The 19321-nt window shown below is 42.2% G+C and overlaps 1 protein-coding gene across 6 annotated transcripts in view; it reads left to right on the top strand.

Moving 5' to 3' along the window:
• The window catches only part of crebbpb (CREB binding protein b), a 33713-nt gene that overhangs the window by 8163 nt on the left and 6229 nt on the right, over positions 1-19321 (top strand). Inside the window, exons 2-24 of one of the 6 annotated variants that reach the window (XM_037089035.1) lie at positions 1793-2376; positions 6569-6736; positions 7814-8066; positions 9415-9528; positions 10317-10553; positions 10667-10766; positions 11383-11520; positions 11640-11757; positions 11944-12118; positions 12290-12352; positions 12684-12805; positions 13232-13420; positions 13579-13968; positions 15085-15258; positions 15432-15609; positions 15769-15887; positions 15976-16215; positions 16333-16421; positions 17270-17380; positions 17536-17592; positions 17706-17783; positions 17910-17977; positions 18086-18236. In XM_037089035.1, the coding sequence (XP_036944930.1) occupies positions 1793-2376; positions 6569-6736; positions 7814-8066; positions 9415-9528; positions 10317-10553; positions 10667-10766; positions 11383-11520; positions 11640-11757; positions 11944-12118; positions 12290-12352; positions 12684-12805; positions 13232-13420; positions 13579-13968; positions 15085-15258; positions 15432-15609; positions 15769-15887; positions 15976-16215; positions 16333-16421; positions 17270-17380; positions 17536-17592; positions 17706-17783; positions 17910-17977; positions 18086-18236 (3916 nt within the window). Of the gene's footprint in view, positions 1-1792; positions 2377-6568; positions 6737-7813; positions 8067-9414; positions 9529-10316; positions 10554-10666; positions 10767-11382; positions 11521-11639; positions 11758-11943; positions 12119-12289; positions 12353-12683; positions 12806-13231; positions 13421-13578; positions 13969-15084; positions 15259-15428; positions 15610-15768; positions 15888-15975; positions 16216-16332; positions 16422-17269; positions 17381-17535; positions 17593-17705; positions 17784-17909; positions 17978-18085; positions 18237-19321 lie in introns of all 6 variants that reach the window. The other 5 variants (XM_037089038.1, XM_037089034.1, XM_037089037.1 and 2 more) reach the window with 5 other exon arrangements.

Raw genomic sequence — 19321 nt, 5'->3', positions numbered from 1 at the left:
TCTTAGTTTACACTCAAACTGTGCATCATGTTGACGCTTGCCAAATACTGATTCACAACATGAGTGGGCAGGCAGACACTAAGTATTTTTGCCAACTTTAGGCAAAGCTGAGGTGTGGGTGAGAAATCTATATCATTAGTAATAGTAATTAGTAGTTTTACAATAACATCTCATGATATCACAAAATACGCTATTATTATTATTATTATTATTATTATTATTATTATTATTATTATTATTATTATCATCAGGGTTGCAGCAATATAGAAATTCTGGGCAGATGCTGATGTTTCAAATAACAATTTGACCGATAATTGAGATCCCTTTTTGCTGGTTTGTATTGATTGTTATTTTTTTCCTTTTGTGTCAAGGAAACCAAGAAATCCTTTTATTCAAACAAAATAACTGTTTTGAAATGATTTGGCCCTTCATTATGCTATCAGTACATGAGCAGAGATTCAATCATAAAATTGTAAAAAACCTTTTTAATGTAGCCTTCTTTCCCTTGAAAAAGACAGTCTTTTTTAAAAAAAATAAATAAATAACTGCTTCAAAAGCCTGTTTATTTTGCTATACACCTACTGCTTAATGAAAAATGTTGGTATATATCCCATCAAAATCTTTCTTTTTGTGAAACATATATTAGAACAGTTAAATGTAAATATAAAAGCAAAAGCTATTTACAAAAACGCTAAAATTCACAAGTACTTTTAAGTTGCTAGTTGACCTTTTCGGTCCATATTCGTCCAGGATCTCTTCCAATGTGGACCATGTCCCGTCAGTTTGTGCTTTGCTCTCTGGGTAATCGGTTCTCCCTAAAGTTTGTTTCATCTCCCACTCCGGCACTGGGCCTATCCATCAGTTGTACCTACAGTGCTGCTGGCTCATGCCGTTTAAAATCCACTTTTAAAGTAAAGGTCCTTCTACCTGGGATCCAGTGAGATAGAGATGCAGACAAGAGGATCTGACTCCATCAGAGTGTTGTTTCAACACTGTGGCATGTGTCAGCCTCCACTTCAAAGCTGTCTCAGGGGTCTTACAGAAGGGATCACATCAGCAAATGTCACTGGAATATATTGCAAACTACACGCTGATCCAAAAGAATCCTCACATGTGCACATTACATTGCTTGGAAAGTAATGACTATAGTCTACGGTGGAAAGCGTGTGTACCAAGCAAGAATGAATGGGGAAACAACAATAAACATCGGCCATTGGCATCAGTGAATGCCATTTTATTTGCCAATAGACTGATGTTGACACCGATGTTGAGCCAAAAAAATCATTGCATTTGTAATTATTATCGGTGACAATGATCCTTAAAGGGATGAAAGGAGAGGACTTTAAATATACATTGTAAATAATGACACTAATTAAGTAGAATTCAATACGTCGGATAAGCATATGTGCACTGAGTGATAACCTATATTTTTTGTATAATGTTATGCCTGAAAAATGGCATGCAGCTGGGTCAATATTTTGTAATAAAATGATGAATGGTACGGTATCCTTTTAAAAACACCTGTGCATGATTCTCCTCCTTCACAGTGGACTGCTTAAATACTAAAAATGTAGTTTAGAAACTTGCAGTTGCAGATATTTATCCTAAAATTTGGGGGTCTTATGCTGGATTACTTAAATCGTTTATTAATCAGATCATTATAATTGGGTAAATCTTCCAATAAAAACCTAATTGCTCTGTATTTTGTCGTTAGAAGCTTGTTCTGTTATTGGTTAAAGGGCTCGAGTCAGTGATGAAAGCTAATTCTTGTTTATTTTTTTATCTTTTTCAGATCTTGTGTCTCTGTTTGACCTGGAAAACGACCTTCCAGATGAGCTCATCCCCAATGGAGACTTGGGAATGGGAATGTCATCTAATGGCGGTCCAGGTGGAGGTCCTGGTCTTAACTCCATTGTCCCTGATGCAGCTGCCAAACACAAGCAACTGTCTGAGCTCCTGCGACCAGGAAGCTCCTCCATTTTGGGAGGTGGCCCCCAACAGGGGGGCATGGTGGGAAGCCAGTTAGGTGCTGTGCTTGGTAAAAGTCCACTGGGGCAGGGTGCTGCCAACCACCAGTCTCCCCAGGCCCAGAAAGGTGCTGCCGGCAATGGAAGCACAGGCATGGGCTTCAACCAGGCCATGTTGAACAGTGGGCAGGGTCATGGGGTCATGGGCCAGGCTGGTCAAGTGATGAATGGGACTCTGGGACCTGCAGGCCGGGGTAGACCTGGCATGCAGTACCAGGGCCAAGGCATGCAGGGGGCACAAGGACCTGGTGTTGGAGGCAGTGTGCTGGCAGAGACACTCACACAAGGAGGGCCACAGTTGGGGGCACACAATGCGTTGAATGCCCAGCAAGCTGGAAACATGAATAAGGTAAGGTTCAAAATTCAGCTTTTCTAAATTACAAGAATTGGATTTCAGGAAAGGGTTAAAATGTTTGTGCTCTGTCATGACTGAACAACTTGCCTGACTGGACTTCAGTGCGTTCCTTGAATGTTAGAAGAGTTGATAACATGAATATGTCCCCTCTAATCTGTTTTATGTAGATCATTTATTTTGTTGCCGCACCACCACCATTTATCCACACCATTCTTACATTTAAGGTGCTGTCATTGTTATTTTATTCGCAAGCGCTTGAAGCTCCCGATGTAGGAGAGCTTTTAATTCATATACTTCTGACTTTTTACAAGAAGTATTTCATATGGTGAGTTTGACTATATTAACCAAACTGGTTAATAAGCTGTCCTTGAGTAAATAATGACTACCATACACGTGGTCAGAAATAGCTTCGATCCAGCCATGTAATGGGCTATTATTGTTAAGCCATGCACCTTATCTATTTCAGTATGTATGTTTGTTTTCATCTCAGCTTTTTCTCCTGAAAAGCATATGAAATGTATTATTTCAATTGACCAGCCCTCAGCAGCCCAACCAGTTGAGTGTTATCAAGTGCATGAATCTCAGAAACTGAAACAAATGCCTTTATATCATATTGAGATGCTGGGATTGTGTTTGAGAGGAGATATGGAAAGAGTAAAGACATTTTTAAACTGGTCGTGTTCATTGCCTATGTGTTAACCTGTGGACACAAGATAAAACGGTATAATCTGGCAAATGTCATATTTACCTTGTGTGGCTGCCAACAGAGAAACATGCTGCTGAAATGCTGGTGGGAGACTGATGATTCGGCTTTAATGTTCAGAGCTTGGGAAATGTAGCTGGCTTCACTATTGCTTTGAAAGAGAGATCATATGTGCTGTCGCACACATAATACGAGACACTTTTATAGTTTCAGTTTGACAAGCTTTGATGTGGCAAAAAAAAACATTTTCTTTGTGGTTATTATCTTTAATTCATATGGCCAAATTGTCTTTTTCAGTTTGACTTCCATCATGTTATTAACAAAGTTGTGAAGTTTTCCAATGTGAATGTTGTGTTGTGTGGTTAGAACAATATATGGTAAAGAGAAAATGGTGACCAAACTGTATTGAGCAAGTGAGATATATGTATCTATGGTAGATTGGTGAACTATGTGTGGATCTACTTGATTTATTGTCAGCCTGCAGGCAACATATTCTAATTATTATTTATGAATAATTTCCTTTTCCTCTTCCAAATTTAGTCTTTGCTTATATTGGCCAAGATAAGCACTTGGGGTGTGCAAGGGATGGAACAAGTTTTGACAGTGGCCTGAGGAAGAAAGATGGCTTCATTGTTTGATAACTGTTGCTGTTTTCTTAAATAACAACACATGCTGTATGGTAATGAAAAAAATGAAAGGATTTATAGCACATTTAACAATCAATCTATGTGTCTTGAAAATATAGCCCACTGTTTTTTCCATAAACACATTTGAGATTTTTGGGCAATTAATTACTTTTTAGACTCTATGATAGAGTTGGGATGGATCCAATATCAGTATTTGGTGCCAGCTGAGCCACATTGTTTGCAGTGATTCTTCGGTACCGATTCTTCATTGGTTTCAGACACACCTTCAAGCAGGTAGACCAGTTGTGGTGGAAAAGGAAAAATCCCGACCATGCAGAGTAGAGCCAGGCCGGCAGATGTAATGAAAAAACGGCATAAGAGTCATGAACTTGGCTCAGTTTTGGCCACAATGAAGTCCAGCCACATTTAGATGCTATGAAAGAGCTTTGCAAATAGAAACTTGTCTCATCAAAATTAAGGTAACCAAATAGTTCAGCATTTTGAATTGAGATAGAACTTGAAGGTGTCTGAAATCTTCTCTTCAGGTGCATTGTTGAGATTGCAGACTGAGATGTCCTCTTATTTCTTTTTCCAGACATCACATATGTGAAGAAACCAACAGAGTGACGTAAACAACTAGATGGTTACGCTGATAGGACAAACTACTTCATGACGCTTTTCCTTGTTTGACATGTTAGAGACAATGAGACAGTTTAAGGTAGCAACATGGCAGATGAGGGGCTTGTGCCAAAAGATCCATCTATAATCCAATATTGTCTTCCAGTGGTTAGAATAGAAATATTCAAAGGCTATTTCTAGTGTGGCATTTTCAAAATTGAAACAACATGCAGTAATTCGAGTGTGGATTGTGATTATGATCAAATAGATTGTGACGTTATTTTTTGGCAGGATCGTCCACCATTTGATCGAAATGCACATGCAAATATGAACCGGGATCTTTTTTTGCATTTTCAGATGTTTTTGTTGAAGCTCTCTTTTTGTCTTTGCTTACATTTTCCACTTTTTTTTCTGGCATTCACTCTTCTCCCGCAACTGGTTCGTTTTTCTTTTCTCTCTCTCTGGCATACGCCGTGTCTCTCTGGGCCTTTGGCCTTTGATAATGGAGCTGTAAATCATGTTTAGAGGGGCCGGTTTGAGTGTTGTTGTTCGGGTGGGGGAGGCACTGTAGAGATGGAGGAACATAAGAGGGCATGCCAAGAGGAGGGGAAAGACTAGAGGCTTCCTGTGCGACAGTGCTGTCCTCTAGCCTTGCGACACTCCTCCGTAATAAGTGCCGATTGTCGAGCGAGAGAACCCATGTGGGAGAGGAGGACGAGACCGTGCTCATGTGTGAACGGCAGGGAGGCAGCAGGCAAGCATCTGTGTGTTTCTGTGCAGTGGAGGGGGAGGGGCAGGCAGCAGTGCAGTGCGCTGCTCAGCTGTTGAGCAAGCTGGTCTTTCTCTCTGTGTGTCTCCTCCCGTTCTCTCTTTCTCCCTCCGCTGGGCCGGGCTTGCTCTGTCTGCCTGAGCACTACTGGCGGTGGGGAAACCTCTGCGAAGCAAAGCAGGCTGCTGCGTTGGCCACCATGGAGAAAAGCAGGCAAAGGCAGCACACAGGTTCATGCTGGTGGTCATCGGAGAATTATTGGAATAGATTACTTCTGAGGACTGAACAAGAAATTTAAGTATTCTTTCTCCGAGGCCACTAAGCAAATAAAGATTAGGTATTTTTTAGTAACTTTACAATTCGTTTCACTTTTAATGATCATATTTAAAAGATGGAGCTAACATTGAATAGTTTTAGGTCTTAAGTTTTTAAGCGCCGCCCCTAAATTTGTTGTTTATGTGTGAACTTGAGGCACCAGATCACCCTGATAATGGCACTGTAGACAAAACATTTGGGTAAAAAAGCAAACTTGTGGGCTTAAAGTTGTGATATGTGTTCAACTTGTGCTGAAGCTCACACTGATCTCCGACTCGCTGTGTGACAGTTATCAAAGCTAGAAACTGTTCTAGGGCTTGTGTCATTGTGCCAAACTATTACAGTATGGGGCTTATGATCTGATGCAAATGAACTACATGGTATGAACTGTATGCTGAGGGTGGTTATGCAGAACCATCGTTCAAATGCACAAGTTTCACATTGGGAAAACTTTAAGCTGTATGCAGTCCGTTGACGATAGCACAACAAGCTGATTGCCAGGCGTATGAGTCATACTATGTCCAGTGCGATGCCTTTTAAAATTTTTTCGGGATCCATTTTGGTTCCCCAGTCATCTACAACGGCAACACAGAAAGATTAGTGGACGAGGCAATTAAGGTGTGTCAGCGTTGCTCAACCATTGTAAATAAAAAAATATTTGTATTAGTGCTGCACAATATGGACACAAAGTGGTATTGTGATTGACAGGAAATGCTGAGTGTCATGTAATTCAGAAAAAAAAAGTGAAATCATGGTGTGATGTGTCATTTCTCACGGTCTCTGCCAAACAAACATGTTTTATTACATCTGGAGAACAAGCTTTGTAGGCTAGAGCATTTCTGTCACACTACGAAATGTCATTAAAAGACTCTTAAGTAACACATATGACCTTTTTTATAAGATAACTGCAGTTCTTGCCATTTAGATATTGTGCTTTGTCATACTGCGATTTCAATTATTTTGAGAGTAATTTTGCAGCTCCAATTTATATCCTGCATTTGGGATTGGCACTGAGATGGCACTAAGCCATGAATTCTGTGTACTGCAACACTGTCCCATGTGCATTTATATAAATATTCAGTGCGATCTATTGTGATGGTATCCTGCATGACATCCAGTTTTCTGACCACCCTCTGTCCTGATTGTCATCTATAGATGGGGATGTCAGGAGCTCCATTTGGCCAGCAATACGGCCAGGCTGGGGTGCAGCAGATGGGGGCGGCGGGGGTCAACGCTCAACAACTCCAGAACAAGACGGCGCTTTCCAACAACCTGCCCCAATTCCCTGCTGAGCTGAAGGGAGCTGGGAGTGTGCCAAACATGGTGAGTGTCACTCGAATCTTCCATAACAGGTGGATATCTGTCGCAAGCCCTTTGTGTTTTAGTTGGGTAAGGACAAAACCTATTCAACATGATCACTGTGCTGTACCTGGCTAAGTAGGGAAGATAAAAGAGGAACGGGGGTATCGATACTGTAATTAACTTGCTGTGATACACTACACTGTCGCAGTGTGCATGTTCTCTTTTCGTCAAAATCTATGCAATTTTTCTTGAGGAAACGAATTTGCTTCTTTAGACTTACTCTCTGTGTCAACTGTTGCTTCACATGCTATCTCCTCTGCAGACATAGGCACCCAGTGTGCAACCATCGATGTATGCACACTAGCTTCAGTCTTGGCCTTGGGCTCTCATGAGGGGAGCTCTCACAGAAGTCTTATAGAAACATTGAAATACTGCCACAAAAGACCATGACAGGATGACAAAGGTTTTGCTAAAGATAATGACCTGTAATCAGAGTAAGGATACAACTCAGATCAAAGTGTTGAAATATTGTTGCTTATAGTGCAGTTTGTTCAATATGGATTTCAATATTATGCACATTTAAATTTAGCCAGTGGCGTCTTCACACAGCTGTTGAACCAAAAGATAAAACAAACAAAACTAAACAAATACTGCAGTAATATTTGGTGATGTAAAGATGGCGTTTATTAACCGGCAAGATAATCACCACATCTCCCGCTCAGATTTGTTAAAGGCGGGACAACTATTGAGTACAGGGTGAGATTCTTTCAAATAGTAAAAAATGCGCTGTGCTATGCAAATCTTTTTTAAGGAACAGGAAATGGATTTAATTGAGGTGGGAAATGGTCATTCCCTCAATCTTTGATAAAGTTATTATATTGATTTTGTTTTTAGATTTTCCTTTTTAACCAGCTACCTCTTATTCTTTGTGATTTAATTCATATTTTCTTTTTATTTTACGTGTTAACTTCCTTTATCTTACCTCCTTTTCTCAGCCTTAAATTTATTAATGTTTTTATACTTAACAGCTTAAAATCCAAACAAGTCTGACACTCTGATCTGTGAGTAACTTGTCTGTATGTTGTCAACCTTTTGCAGTCCCAGATGCAGACGCAGGTAGCATCGGTGGGCATGGTCCCCGGTGCTGGTGGCGTGTCCACAGGCCCGACGGCCGATCCCGAGAAGCGCAAACTCATTCAGCAGCAGCTGGTCCTGTTGCTCCATGCACATAAGTGCCAGCGGCGCGAGCAGGCCAACGGGGAGGTGAGGGCCTGCACCCTGCCCCACTGCCGCACCATGAAGAACGTCCTCAACCACATGACACACTGCCAGGCTGGCAAATCCTGCCAGGGTGAGTGAATACACTGCTTTGTATTCAAACATTAAAGTTTTGGCTGACTCCTGTCTGAGATGTGTTCAACTGTGCACCTGCCACCACAAGGTGTTAAAAGGATATATTAATATGTTATTTGAATTTCCTTGCATCTAAACTTTTATGTGATTCTGATCAGGGTTAATCTCTCGTCTGCTGTCTTATCACTGTAGGATTTGAACAAAACATTGACATAATCAGAGCCTGAGATGTGGGCACAGTTCCATTAGCATTACATACTACAGAAGGGTGTGGATGACTGTAGTTTCCGGCACAGTACGCCAAAAGCACCTGTTGCCTTCAGCTCTTTATATAACCGCTCGCCAATATCGTCTTTAGCAGAATTGCTTATTGATCTGTATGTGACCAGTGCAGGAATTTTCTTGAAATTTGCATCGCTAATTTCATAAACGCTGTTGTAGACCCACAATAAAGATAGTGCAAGTGGAGTTATTATGATTGAACAGTGATTTTAACATTTTAAAACCACACGATAGCAGTCAGATGTTGAAGTGCTTTGCATTTAAGTCACTTACGTTGTATTGTTTCGTGCATTATGAAGCAGTAAGCTCTTTTATTTCATTGCATCAATAGAGCCACTTTACCACTTAACCTGTTAATCCCCAAATATCCCAGTGACTGACAACAAATGGAAACGTCAGGCAACATGAATTTAATCTTTATTAAAACTGATGTCATAATGCTCGTGCTCTACCCTGCTGGCAAGCAGCCTCCCTATGACAGCTGTGAGTAGTAAGGAGGTCACTGCAGGTTGATGAACTTTGAACTCTGATATTTTTACTGTTTATATGCTTAAAGTAAATGCGGGGATGGTTTTATGGTTTTATTACATCTGCAGTTGGCATAGGTATTTGCACATTGTACTGGAGCAGTCAAGGGTTTTTGGTTTGTTTGTTTGTTTGTTTTGACCATGCTGCATTTTAACTTGCTTTTAACCTTCCTTCATGTAGTCAGGGACCAGACCATTATCGTCTAGTTTTCACATGCTTCCGACCCCTAACAATAAGAGTCGCAGATTTACCAGTATAAACTGCATACATTCTTATAAGAGGTAGCTAAAATTCACTCACACATTTCAGTTACAGGCCACTGTTTCGTTTTGAAGACACAATTGATTTTTTCCATTGAAAAAGAACTGCCACGAAAATTGCAATCGGTGCATACCTACTTAATTTACACGAGTTGAATGTAGTCTAGTTAGAAATCTGCATTTTCAACCCCTTCACTTTTAGAAAATGTCAGATACTGCTGAATTAACTGTCTCCATGCTTCAATTGGTCTCTTTTTCCCATTTGTTTTTCCCCAGTGGCTCACTGTGCATCATCCAGACAGATCATCTCCCACTGGAAGAACTGTACGCGGCACGACTGTCCGGTCTGCCTGCCTTTAAAGAACGCTAGCGATAAGAGGAACCAGCAACGTAAGTTACTCCAGCAGCTCCCCTTCTCTTTAATGCATTTCAACATATGAAATGTGGGCTAATTAAGAGGTTAATAGAGAGCAAAGAATTCCTGATGATTGCTTAAATAGCTTGTAATTGTGGTCAATTTCGGAAAAAATATAAATCTTTTGGTACCTTATAAGCTTGTTCAGTAAGGCGGTTGCCACTCGGCAGCAAGCTTGGAGTCAAGTGTGTGACATGAAGTGGTGCCCCCTGCAGGTTGTGTGTCCCTGCCGCAGCTCTGTGCTGGCTCGCTGACTGCGAGAGCTCCGACAGTGAGAGGATTCCTCTAGAAAGGCTGGGCCTGTAATGTGACACCCAGGGGAGGGGCTCTGTGGCTCTGCTCTGAGTGGGGGCAGGGTCTTCAGATAGCGTGCTCTCTGATTGGTTAAAAGGCCCTGACAGATTTAAATCCCCCACAGAGGCAGCGTGCTCCCTGTCAGTAGTCAACACAGCAGGGAGCAGTGTAGGGATTTTAGATGGTCTGCTCAAGAAAATTTTCTTTTCCAGAGAGACTTAGATTTTTTTCTTCACACAGAAAAAAAACCTGTTAATGATATTCAGTGGTGTTAATGTTTTGTTTTTTCTTCATACTGATGAGTATGCAAATGTTGATTATTTGTGTTGCCTATAGAAGCACTACAGAAAGGATGAAAGCAGCAGCAGTCACTCCTCATTTATAACAGCGTATTGATAATGAAATGCTTAATTAATGCTTAATTCAAATTGCCAAACCACTTACTTATTTTCTCATCTTCTCACTTAAGCCATGCTAGGTTCCCCTGGGGCCGGTCTGCAGAATGCCATCAGCTCGGTGGGGTCTGGCCAGCCAAGTGCCACAGCCATCAACAGTGCTGCCACGCACATCGACCCCAGCTCCATGCAGAGGGCCTACGCTGCCCTGGGCCTGCCGTATGGGAACCAGTCCCCTGCCCAGGTCCAGGGTCAGGGCCCTGCTCAGCAAAGCGCCCAGCACCCGCAGTTGCGAAATATGAACCCACTAGGTACAATAAAGATGAGACGACTGTTATTTCTTAGAGGATCAAAAATGTACAAGTGATAACAATACTGTGTTGCTAAGCCTTTTCCCTCTTGAATGACCATGTGTGTTTATCAGGCACTAATCAGATGAACCAGATGGCAGCAGGCATGGGTGTCCCCTCTTCAGACCAGACTGGCATGCACTCTGACTCCTCCCTACCATCCACACTCAACAAGTGAGTATTGTCTTCCTTATCATGCCGCATTGAACAAGGTTCTTGCTGTCAAGGTATCCACTATTTTGAATGTGGTTCCTAGCGCCTCTTTCACACTGGCCAAAACCACCAATAACCCGTACTTCTGATACCTGGACTAAGTCACTAATGGGAATGGTGAAATAATATTGATTTTGGGTCAAATTACTATTTAAGGCTGACACTTCTCTGGCAAAATGCTCTGATGGCATTGATTATCTTGGCGTTGGTGCGAAAATAGTTTTTGATCCGTCTCTGTTCAAACAGTAGTCAGTGTTGAGTTTTAAAGATGAAAGATATATAAAAGTAATAACTGCAACATTGTCACTTTGCCTCTTGCTGATTTCTACCATTTTCCTGTTTTCTAGTATGTTTTTGACATTCAACACAATGAGTGTTATGATTTCATGTCCAGTGCAATATAATCAGCCACAATGTTAATGTATTCTCTGCCCTTTGGATGGCTTTTAAACACATTTTCAAAATGTATCTTGGAGGACAAACTGTAAATTACGGCCTTTGTGCACATTGTTTTGTTTCTGAAACCTGGTGTGTAGTTGAACTTGAGTAATAGTTTCTTTCTCTCCGTACCTTACAGTCAACTGATGCCAGATGGGACGGTAGCGGGAGGCATGGGAAACCTGCCGACTGCCACCCCTCTCTCTGCTTCAGGGGTAAGGAAGGCCTGGCATGAACATGTCACTCAGGACCTGCGCACCCACCTGGTGCACAAACTGTAAGTCCAGCGATGTAACAGTTGCATTATAAATACTCAAGTTCTGTCATTTGGAAACAAAATAAATGTGGTGCACTAGTCTCTCAATGAGTTTTGTATTTCTCTGCTTCACTCTTCAGTGTACAAGCCATATTCCCCACCCCAGACCCCGCAGCACTGAAGGACCGTCGAATGGAGAACCTGGTGGCATATGCACGCAAGGTTGAGGGTGATATGTACGAGTCCGCAAACAGCAGGGTAACTTGTATAATACACTTCTTATGTTTTCATCATCACACCATTACATCCTGTGTTCTGCAGTTGTTGGTTTCCACCTCTCGTCACTATGACAGTTGTGGAGTAGGAGTAGAGAATTTTAACCAGAACCAGACACCAAGGAACTTTTTGAAATATCTTGTCTGTCTCTTGTTGTCATCTCACTAGGATGAGTATTACCACTTCCTGGCAGAGAAAATCTACAAAATCCAGAAGGAACTGGAGGAGAAGAGACGCTCACGGCTCCAGAAACAGCCTGGCATGGTGGGCACAGCTGGACCTCAGCAGCCTGGTATGGCTCAGCCCAACGCCATGGGCCCAGGACAGGCTGTCCGACCTCCGAGTTAGTAGCCAAACTCTCTACACTCAAAATATTAAAGCGGAGAGACACTTCTAGGTCTTGAGTGCTGTCTGCTTCTAACTATTCTGCAGTTCTCAGTTGATACAAGTACAAAAAAGTCTGTAATCGATAGCAACTCATAAATGAAGGCTGCCATGTCCTTGTGTCTTTCAGATGGACCTGTGCCTATGCCCAACATGCCAAATCAGATAATGAACCGGATGCAGGTGCCCCAAGGTATGTTTTTGCTCATTGCTTTCTTGGCAGTCCCACCAAAAAAAGAAAGGAAAGCACCCCATGTAGTCCTCTGGCAAAACTTCCAAGTTCTTAAATTTGTTAATGGGTTAACACCAAAATGTTTAAAGAAAAAAAAGCATTTCCACAGTGAAATTGGTTTTAGCTACCCTTGATTGTTTAACCGGGTAGTGTTAAAAGCATTTGTCAGAGCCGTGATGTTTAAGTGAGCTGCTTCAGTGCCTCTAACAGCCCAGCAGGACATGGAATATTAAATTACAACTCCCAGGTTTAATAAACAGCTAAACAATTGTGTGTGTATCTGTTCCCACAGGAATCAATCAGTTTAACCCAATGGCAATGCAGAATGCGCAGATGTCTCAGGCACCCATGGGAGCACGTGCTCCCTCCCCCATGAACCATCCACAGCAGATGAACATGAGCTCCGTCCCAGCGGTTAGATCTTTCCCCTCTGTCTCTTCACTTCATTATAACAGTTGTTTCCCTGAGCCTTTCAGGCCCTTCTCTATATTTTAAACATGCTCCCCTTCAACCAATTTTCAGTTTTGTTTGCAGTTTATTCAGTCATTGCTCCATTTTTCTCTGTCACTCTTTAGCTTTATTCTCCACTTGACTGTGAAGCCTTTGAATGACTATTAATTTCTTAATTTGTTACTATTTAGATACTAAAGCATGCTTCAGTTTGCAATGTTCTGACTGTAGTTAACACAATTCCTGACCCATTAATGAAGCAGCTGTCTGGCTGTCAGTTCTAGTGTTCCTTTTGTCTGTTGAATCAAAACATAGCATGGCAATGTTTACTTGGTGGGTATTGAATACTAGAGGCCTGCCACCATAAAGTTTTTCTCTTCTCTTTTACAGATGGGCATGTCCCCGTCAAGGATGCCTCAGACCCAAGGAATGATGGGTAGTCATGCTAGTAACATGGTGCCTCAGCCAGCCAATCAGGGCCAGTTTCTGTCACAGGGCCAGTTCTCTGCACCTGCAGGTGGAGCAATGAATGTGAATGTAGGCATGGGCCAGCCCATAACACAGGCTGCTGTTACACAGGTGAGGAGACTTGGGCTGTGAGAAATGCTGACTATTTGCATGTACCTAGCATTTTCATTCCTCCTTGCTTTTCTCCTGAACGTGGCCTTATGAGCATCTCTGTGTGGGATGCTATATGACTGTTGCTTATGCTAACTGTGCATCCCTCTTTGTTCCAGCAGCCACAGAACTCTAACCTCCCTCTGAATGCGCTGGGATCCCTCAGCTCCCAGCTGCCCTGTGGCCCTACAGCCCAGCCCACCTTGCGCGCCACCCCTCCACCCAATGCCTCTGCCAGTCTGCAGCCGCCGCCGCAGCAGCAGCAGCAGCTGCAGCAGCACCATGCTTCTGCACAGGCCCAGGTGCCACCAGGGCCCTCCACCCCAGCCTCTGTAGGTGGGCCCTCCTCCACCCCAACCCATGTACCCAGTAGCCACCCTGGCCCCCCCTCAGCCATGGGCACACCCCCGGACCCCTCCTTGCCGCTCACACCCCTGCAGCCTCAGACAGAACCCCCAAGTCAGATGCAGCAGCCCACCTCGGTGCAGGCACAGCACCCCAGCACACCGGTGAGCTACTAGTTCTTACTGAAAAGTCACTATCACACTTTCCAGGTCCTGTGAAAGCTTTTGACTAAACAGGTTTAGGTGTAGTGCTGCCAGAGCACATTGGAACATGCTCCAACAATTATTTTTAGTGAGTAAAGAATATTTGCAGTTTGAATAAGCCAGTTAAAATTCATGTAGCTTTTTGAAAATGATTTTATCTCCAGCCTACAGGTTAACATAATGCAGCAATGAAACATCACAATATCAAGATAAAATGAAAGCTAGCTTAGCTAGGTTTTCACAGCCTGGCCTATGTTCTTAATCTCTTTTTGCACCTTAACCCAATGGGTGTTTCACATGCAGCATAGTTTGCTTGGTACAACAACCGCTAAATTGAATCATTTAAAATGCAAACTACTGGTGTGTATGCCATGCTAATAACAACCTTCCACATGCGTGGCATCATCTAATACTACTTAGCTAGATGTTTGAAATGTAACATTTTCAGTATGATGAAACTATTCATGAAGTCAGTCCAGCATTTGATCGTGTTGTGAGTTTTAGCTAGAACTGTGGTTATATAACCTTCTAAACAAATACTATGCGATGTGCTTTCGTACTAAAAGACATAATGTTCAAGACTGTCCTAAAACCAAATGTGTATATTCATTAAACCCCTAATCTTTATTATTATTTATGACCCACTAGAAGTGTGTGGCGGTTTGAGTACCTGCTAACGTGCCCTCTGCCTTTATTTTCTCAGTTGCTTATCATTTTGTGTGTTTGTGGATGGTTGTAGGCACAAGCACTTCTGGAGAAACTTAGCTAATTGTTCAGTCTCATTCCCTGGCCATCAAATACTGACACTTTTGAGTTGGTACCTCACCAACCGAAAACATTTGTATTTGATGACCTACAAATATGAATCAACAGTCAACTATGTTTGTTTTTATGACTGATGTGATTATAAACAACAACTGACAAAACCCTGAATAGGACACCTTTAAACAAATAGCGCCATACTTCTGAAGAGGATCCCTGACAGCCAATCGTATATGTTCGCACAAGTCAGTTTGACTTGATTGATTGAAGTCATCAGTATTGTGATCAGAATGTCTCTTCCACCTCTCTCTGAAGTTGTCCCAGGCAGCAGCGAGTATAGATAACAGAGTGCCCACCCCAGCCTCTGTTGCTGAGCTGAGCTCCCAGCAGACTCTGCCGGACATGAGTGGCACTGAAGCCAAATCGGAAGTAAAAGAAGAAGAGGAGGATGGCAAGTCTGTGAAGAAACAGATGGATGTAAAAATGGAGGTATGTTCACGGATTTACCAGGATAATTCAGTAATCGGTTGGTAAGAAAGGCACTGTTGTTGTTTCCTAAAGGAAAGTTTTATGCTTCCAATTTATTGCATTAAATACTTGATTGTTTCCTGACTCAGCTCCGTAGGACAGCTGATTGACCGTGTTTTTTGCTCACTTAGCAGGACGATGAAACCAAACCACCGCTGGTGAAGAAGGAGGAGCCCGATGCAGTAGAGCCAAAGCAGGAACCAATGGAGACTGAGGAGAAGAAGCCGGAGATGAAGACAGAACCCAAAGAAGAGGAGGAGAGTGGGGCCAACAGCACATCGGCCAACTCTGCCACTCAGAACCGCAAGAAAAGTAAGAACACATAATACCACATATTAATTTCAACTCATGTTTCAGTTCAATCCTTTAATGAGTACAATAGTATGCTTGTGGGTTTATTTAGAACATTTGCGACACAGAAATGTTCAGGTTTTTTTGGTTTCCTATAACATTAATATTGTGTCTTTCAAGTTTTCAAGCCCGAGGAGCTGAGGCAAGCCCTAATGCCGACACTTGAGGCCCTCTACAGACAAGATCCAGAGTCCCTGCCCTTCAGACAGCCTGTGGATCCCACACTACTGGGCATACCTGTAAGTATACATGTACATACCATATTACAAGGACACAGGAAATACTGTTAAGCAGGATTTGCCCCTAAATTAAAATATCTCTGTACAGGACTACTTCGAAATCGTGAAGAACCCTATTGATCTATCCACCATCAAGCGCAAGCTGGACACGGGTCAGTACCAAGAGCCATGGCAGTACGTGGACGACGTGTGGCTCATGTTCAACAACGCCTGGTTGTACAACCGTAAAACATCCCGTGTCTACAAGTACTGCACCAAGCTGGCAGAAGTGTTTGAAGCAGAGATCGATCCCGTTATGCAGGGCCTGGGCTACTGCTGTGGCAGGAAGGTGAGATGGGAATTAAAAACAAAAACTGGAATTATCTCATCAGTTCACATTTTGTTTACCTGTGTGTGGCTTCTAACAGTGATATGGACTTTAAATGTTTGTCTGATGTTTCCACAGTTCGAGTTTTCACCCCAGACACTGTGCTGCTATGGCAAACAGTTGTGTACCATCTCCCGGGATGGCACCTACTACAGCTACCAGAACAGGTAAAAATGTCTACTAACTCTGTCTAGGAATGGAAAAGGGTACAAAGGTGGATGAGCAGTGAGCAAGAGAAGCCATACCAGTCGACAAAGCTCGATATGATGATCTTTTCTTTAAAAGGGAAACACAGGCGCCACTTAGAGTCGTGTATTGTGGCCAAACAGAATGTGCTGTCTGTTGTGCCTGAGAACCAGCAGCAAAGCTCCCCCTGCTGTGTAGAATCTGCTACTGCACCTCACTATGAATATAATGCAACACCATTGAATTATTGCACATACTGGCCACTAAATTCTGTGAGATTTACCAATATAGGATCCAACACTTCCAACAAGAAATCTGAGTTCATGCACATTTATTGAATTCCTACTATTAAGGCGCTATACAAGGATTTATCATTTGACGAAAGCTTGATATTTTCCAACAAGTCCCACACGTTTGTATTTGTATCATCATTCATTCCTTCCCCTGTGGCATGACCATTCATTCATCCCTTAGCTCACAGTGCACGTTGCTTGTTTTATGAATTATTGTTGTTGAACTGTTTTTGATTTGTTGGTTTTTATTCTCCAGCATGTTGTAGTTTCTGTTCAAACATTCATTCAATGTTGACATTCATTAACATAGTAATTCAGCATGTTTCCCCCATTTCTCAATGAGAGTGGCCACATCATGACTATTCCAACTGTGACTAATCTGTACCTCTGCCTGTGTGTGTGTATGTATGTGTGTCCTGCCGTCTGTCCACCGCCCATGCTCTGTCCTCGGTTGTTTCCATGTGCCCCCATTTACTCTGCATTGTGCCACCTGTGCGCCGGTTTGCCTGTGCTGCTACTGTGTGTGCTGGCTGCAGTTCACCCAAATATGGCCTTATTGCCGACAGGTATCACTTCTGTGAGAAGTGCTTCAACGAGATCCAGGGCAACAGTGTGACCCTGGGAGACGACCCGGCCCAGCCACAGACGTAAGTGAGCAGGCCCGGGTGGCCGACCACCACCTGATGATCATCTTGCGAGATTATCGGGCTGTTCATCTCTCTGGTCTTCATTCTGTGGAAGGTAGTTTCAACCACAGGAGCCAACATGAACTCACTTGTCTCTTTATGTCTTTTCTGTGCAGCATGATATCAAAAGAGCAGTTCGAAAAGAAGAAAAATGACATGTTGGACTCAGAACCGTGAGTACTTTCTGGACAGTAACCTCAGTTAGACTCTCACTTATGTGTTGGCAGTGATGCTTTGTAACTTTTTTGAAAAGAAGCATAGAAAAAGGAAATGTTTGTTGTTGCAGGTTTGTTGAATGTAAAGACTGTGGACGAAAGATGCATCAGATATGCGTGCTGCACTATGATGTCATATGGCCCACAGGGTAAGTCTCCCTATAGATATCTGACTGTTATCCAGCCCTTTAAGCAACATGTACTCCTTGTTTGACCTCACCAGAATTAATGTATGTGGATACTTAACTGTTGTATGATTTTTTTTCATCTTCTAGCTTTATTTGTGACAACTGTCTGAAGAAGTCTGGCAAAACAAGAAAGGAGAACAAGTTTTCAGCCAAAAGTAAGTCACTAGTAGCAAATCAGAATGAATATAATTCTCCTTTTTTTAAAATTATGTTAAAGGCCATTTAAAAACTTGAACTAACATGAAATTTGTTTGTTTGTAAAGGGTTGCAAACAACAAGGCTGGGGACGTATATTGAGGACAGAGTGAATAAGTACTTGAAAAGGCAGAACCACCCAGAGGCCGGTGAGGTGTTTGTGCGAGTGGTGGCCAGCTCTGACAAAAATGTGGAGATTAAGCCTGGCATGAAGTCTAGGTAAGGTCCTCACCTGCTTGTAAAGTGTGTCCCTCCTGATTTGTGGTAACAATGGTTAAATCTAGAACTGGGAATTTCAGCATGTAGCACGTAAGAACAAGAGGAACAAACCTGGAGAGACTTTGGGGATTATTTAAGTGCTTTTTAAGTAAACGTGCTTGTTGATTGTGTGTTTGATGGTGGTGAGCATTTGATATATATATGCTGGAGTCTTTGAAGTCACATCAAGTGAGTGAGGATGTTTAAACTAAAATGGAGACTAAAGGAACTAAAAAGCATTAGCAGAACTTGCCAAGTTGAAGGTTTCAGATACAGCTATGTTGTCATTTTAAAGTTACTGTGTAGGGACATTGCTCCCTTAATATTACAAAGACAGTTCAGTGGTGACAGAAAACAAGGGGAGAGAAGTTAACAAAGGTGCTGAGCTGGACTTAAAGTGGGGGTGTACGATGCGTATAATGAGCATCTAAAAACCCCTAGACATGCATTTGGATATAAAGACGTCCATCATATCTGTCACCATTGTGCTGACCTTTGAAGGCTGCAAGAAAGTTGATGCACTTAAATCTACTGTGTGGTTTTGTTGCCCAGCCTTTGCTGTTAAAACTGATTGCAATTTACAGCACAATTGTCCATATAGCATCTCCATCTCCAAGTAAACATTCATGAACAACCTATCTGACTTTGGGAATATTCAGAAGCACTCTGAAGTCTTGGGCCAGAAGCAATTCCTCTCTTCCATCCCTTGATGTCACAAAAACAACCATATCACTTTCTGTTTAGCTCAGAGTAGCAGCGACTAACAACAGAGGGCAAACATTTAAGAACAGAAGTTCTGTCTAAAATGGAGACCTAAAAGCAGATAGACTTGGTGCCATCTGATAGTCAAATTAATTTTCCTGGGCTGGGATTACGTACCTAATGGTGAAAGTGAGCTTCATAAACGCCAATGGTGTCATTGTTCTGTAGTCATTACATAGTGCCATCAGTGATTACTCCATAATGATAAGTAAAAGAAAAAAATAGTCTAAAAATAATCTATTGCAAGTTTGATCAAAGCAGTTTTTAAATGCACTTATGCTTCT

Source organism: Acanthopagrus latus, chromosome 23, assembly GCF_904848185.1.
Source record: "Acanthopagrus latus isolate v.2019 chromosome 23, fAcaLat1.1, whole genome shotgun sequence".
In the NCBI taxonomy this organism is placed as follows: Eukaryota; Metazoa; Chordata; class Actinopteri; order Spariformes; family Sparidae; genus Acanthopagrus; species Acanthopagrus latus.
This window is presented reverse-complemented; position numbering and strand designations above follow the sequence as displayed.